Below are 3,822 nucleotides of genomic sequence, written 5' to 3'. Positions count from 1 at the left end.
ATTAAGAGGGTAAAAAATGAAATCATAAGTTTTGACATGGGTATTCTTTTTTATAAGCAGTATAGATTTAATTTACATATTGACATATTTAAGATAAATTTCAATAAAGTGCTCCCAATCCTTAGGGTGAGTTTTCAAAAGTTACGATAAGCTAATCCATAACGTGAGATCAATGTAGAGGATAAAAATTCAACCCTACCAAGCTAAAATTTACATATTTATCTCAAATTGAGCAAAACTTGATCAGTTTCTCATGTTATACTTGGTTAAAATTCAGTTAGACTCTCCATCCATCTTCTTTGTCATCACCACCACCACAACCATCATCATCTCTTTCAATTTTCAACTTAGACAAGGTAAAAACCATGTTGCACCAAATGATTTCAACTAAGAAATTGTTATCAAGGATTTGACCATCCAATTCTCAACTAAAAATATCAGTGAAGGGAACAAGGTAAAATCCAAAAAGAAGCAAGTGTGAGAGGTTCGATTCATGATGCTTATGAGCTTTGACAATAATCCTTCAAAATCCCAGTTTTCGTTTCTCATTTTTGTCGAGTGTCAAGATGGAGTGTGAGAGGAAGAGGTGATTTGGGTTTGAGTTTCCCTTTCATGCCCTAACTCCATTGGAGGTTTCAATGGACATAAGAGGATGAAGGAAGGAGAAACAAGCCATCTTTATTATTATTAATATTTTTTGGACTTCAGAACAGTATGCATTTGGACGAGAGGAAAAAAAAGTAAGAAGAAAGAGACGGGAAGTGGGAGGTAACCGTAAGCTTTCTGGGAGATTATTTTTTCTTCTTTTTTTTCCTGTAATTATTTCTGACAAAATGTCAGCTTTCTCACCAAATCGGGTGATTTTGAAGTGATTTGGCTCTACCGTGACACGTCAGTATTTGGTCTGACAAATCGGCAGTTTACTATGTGGTTGAAAGTGCAAACAAACAAGTGAAATTTTATAAAGCGGTCAGTAGGAGTTGTAGTTATGATGGGCAAATAGAATAGATCTCAAAGATTATATATGTAGACTTTTATTATCCATGAATTTCAGGTCTACATGAAGCAAACATGCTTCCTTTCATTCTTTTGCCCCGCAGGATGCTGCTAATTAAACATCTGACACCATTAGCCTTCAAAGAAATTAACCAAGCAGTCAGGGATGAATCAAAGTAGAAACAGAGAGTGCAAGGCTGCTAATTTTATAAGCATCGTCGTCTTCTTTGGCCATCAGAGACTTCTGATTCCCCTCATTCCAAGTATCGTTGCACGTGGAAGCTTCGGTCACTACACCACTCAAATCGACCTTCAACTTAAAAGCATCGATAGGGGGACACCTGAGATACTTAATGACATCGTTAAGTGTATAAGCGCCCATGTCGTAGACGTCGTGGCAGACAGCAAGACTCTTTTTGTCCTCCTCGGACACGTTCTTGTCGTTTATCAGCTCCTCGGCCTTAGCTTGGTTGTGCGTGAAGTTGATGTAGGTTAAGTTCGCTGCTATAATGGTAAGACCTGATAAAAGGGGAAAAAAAGCCATTACTAATTTGTTATTATTAATATCTGAAACCATTGGTCGTTCAAATCTTCCGTTTAAGAGATTTCTATCTCAAATCATTGAAATTGCTTGCGCGATTTCGTTTCTTTAGTTAACTTACATAGATCTTAGAGTATATCCCCTAAAATCTAACTTTTTGCACTGATGTCCTAATTATACTCTTAACTTACATAGATCTTAGAGTATATCCCCTAAAATCTAACTTTTTGCACTGATGTCCTAATTATACTCCTACATTAAAATTTTACCACTTTTAGTGGGCTAAAGTAAAGAGGTTCACGATAATTTCCTCAAGGATCCGGGTCCTCTTCAATTAGGTGGGAATTGAAAAGTCTCTAATTTCTCCATTATTTGTCGTTCATCGGTCTCAATTTAATCCTTTAAAAAAACCACCCATACACTATAGTATATAAATAATAAAAGATCAGAAAGTTGAATATCCGAGAAGAGGTGTAGATTAGGGATTAACATACCTAGATCGTCGGCTTTATCGCTTCCTGGAACAACTTGAAGGGTCGTCATACAGAAGTCGAAGTTAATTTCATGCTCTGGTTTGGCTAATTCCTTGCATGTTTCTTCAAGAGTGGCATTAACTGAGAATAGACTGAGGAGGAGGAGAGCAACAAGGACAGAAGGAAATGCCTTCATTGTTTTTGTATTGGCTTCAGTTTTATGTGAAAGGAGACCTTATGTAATCCACGAGAAATTAATCTTCTTTTGGCATCTGAGTAATCGGTAGGCTCGTATTTGTCAAGTAATCAATGTGTATTTATTGTCTTGTCAACATTCAATGAATGGTTCAAATCACAATTGATCCCTCCTGCCAATTATTACCTGTCATGAGCAAATCTTTAGCTTAATATGGTGGGAAAATCTCTCATGCTATCTACTTACTTATAATGAAGAAACCCTTTCTATGTTAAGCGTACACATTTTTTTCCATAAATAGCGTACACATTTTATGTTTCTTAACCAAATAAGTTTTTCATACTAATTGAAATAAGAAAATAGAGAAAAGAAATCATAATTCCATCAAGTTTTAGTCAGTAAGTAAATCAAACAAAATCCTGCAATAAATGATATTCTATCATATTTTAGTGAAGTAGGTAGATCAGACCAAATCTTGTCATTTTAGTCCAAATAAGAACCGGTCTGATTTGTACGTATTTAGCTTATCAAATCGAAGGTCAACCAAGAGGAATATAATGCATTTAATACAACTGCAAAACGAAATCAAGGAAAAATAGTGAATGGACAATTTATAATTTTTTTAAGAAATTTTGAGCTCTTGGGCTATGCAAAAAGGTCGCGGTGCACGCTCGGCCAATAACCCGATGCGGTTTTGCTCGGGATTGGACCCGGGCCGAGCCCAAAAAATAAAGATTTGGAAACCAAGATTCGTCACATGCACCTTCACTAGTGCTCGACCATGCTTGGACTAGGTCAGGATCTGATCTACGAACCTCGATCCAGGTTTGGACAGCCTAGACTTGACCACATCCCAATGGCTAGATATCTAGTCGTTTGGGGAAATTCCAGGTTAAAAACTAGGACCAGACCACTCAATGGCTAGAAATCTAGCCGTTGGTCCCCAATCCGGTGTTGTCAATTCATCAACCATTTCTAAGTTAACTATTGCCTATACATTCTTCTTATATTTAGCTTATGTTTAACAAACTCAAGTGTCATTTAGTATATATTAGTATAATGCACGTGCTTTGCACGTGCCATAAGTCGACCTCACCAGTGTCTGGAACGAAGAATAATGCAAGGACTGGAATGTTGCAGAGGGCGCATAATTCATAGGCCTTCTTCTTCAATGCTACCTTTCTCTTTCGGTATGTAATCTTTTGTTGCCTCTCGTCTGTGATCAGTATGAGTTGGACCTTCGATTTATAACAGCCCATTTCGACCTGATAAATAAAAGATGATGAAATCTAGTATATACCGTATTTCCAACGTAAGGAATGGGCAAGGAACCATATAAAGCTAACAATAAAAACTAAAGACTAGATAGTAGATATTAAGCAAGATAGCTAGTAAATAAAGGTCATGTTAGATATTTTGTTAACAAAAGGCAATTTTGCCTTCATGAATTATAATAAATATTGTAATTAAAACATGCAATTAAAAATATGTGTAACGGATATATAATTATGGGGAACGTTACAAAATTTATGACGAACGTTACAGAATTAATTACGGGTTTTGTAACGTCTTTTCCAACCCTATATATATATCCATATGTTGAGCTCAAAATGATA

The 3,822-nt window shown here is 36.1% G+C and overlaps 1 protein-coding gene across 1 annotated transcript; it reads right to left on the bottom strand.

Annotated features, from left to right (window-relative positions):
• Nucleotides 1,081-2,206, bottom strand: LOC109841629 (putative invertase inhibitor). The gene is made up of 2 exons (XM_020410583.1): nt 2,032-2,206; nt 1,081-1,515 (listed from the first exon to the last, which is right to left on the bottom strand). The coding sequence occupies exons 1-2, from the start codon at nt 2,204-2,206 to the stop codon at nt 1,157-1,159; spliced, it is 534 nt and encodes a 177-aa protein (XP_020266172.1). The 3' UTR covers nt 1,081-1,156.

This window comes from Asparagus officinalis, chromosome 5 (assembly GCF_001876935.1).
Source record: "Asparagus officinalis chromosome 5, Aspof.V1, whole genome shotgun sequence".
Classification (NCBI taxonomy): domain Eukaryota; kingdom Viridiplantae; phylum Streptophyta; class Magnoliopsida; order Asparagales; family Asparagaceae; genus Asparagus; species Asparagus officinalis.
This window is presented reverse-complemented; position numbering and strand designations above follow the sequence as displayed.

Bases quoted from the DNA above. Each gene is read 5' to 3' on its own strand.
- LOC109841629 (XM_020410583.1), bottom strand. From the start codon at position 2,206: ATGAAGGCATTTCCTTCTGTCCTTGTTGCTCTCCTCCTCCTCAGTCTA. The intron at 1,516-2,031 runs GTATGTTAATCC...CCCTTTTATCAG, and splicing joins CGATAAAGCCGACGATCTAG to GTCTTACCATTATAGCAGCG.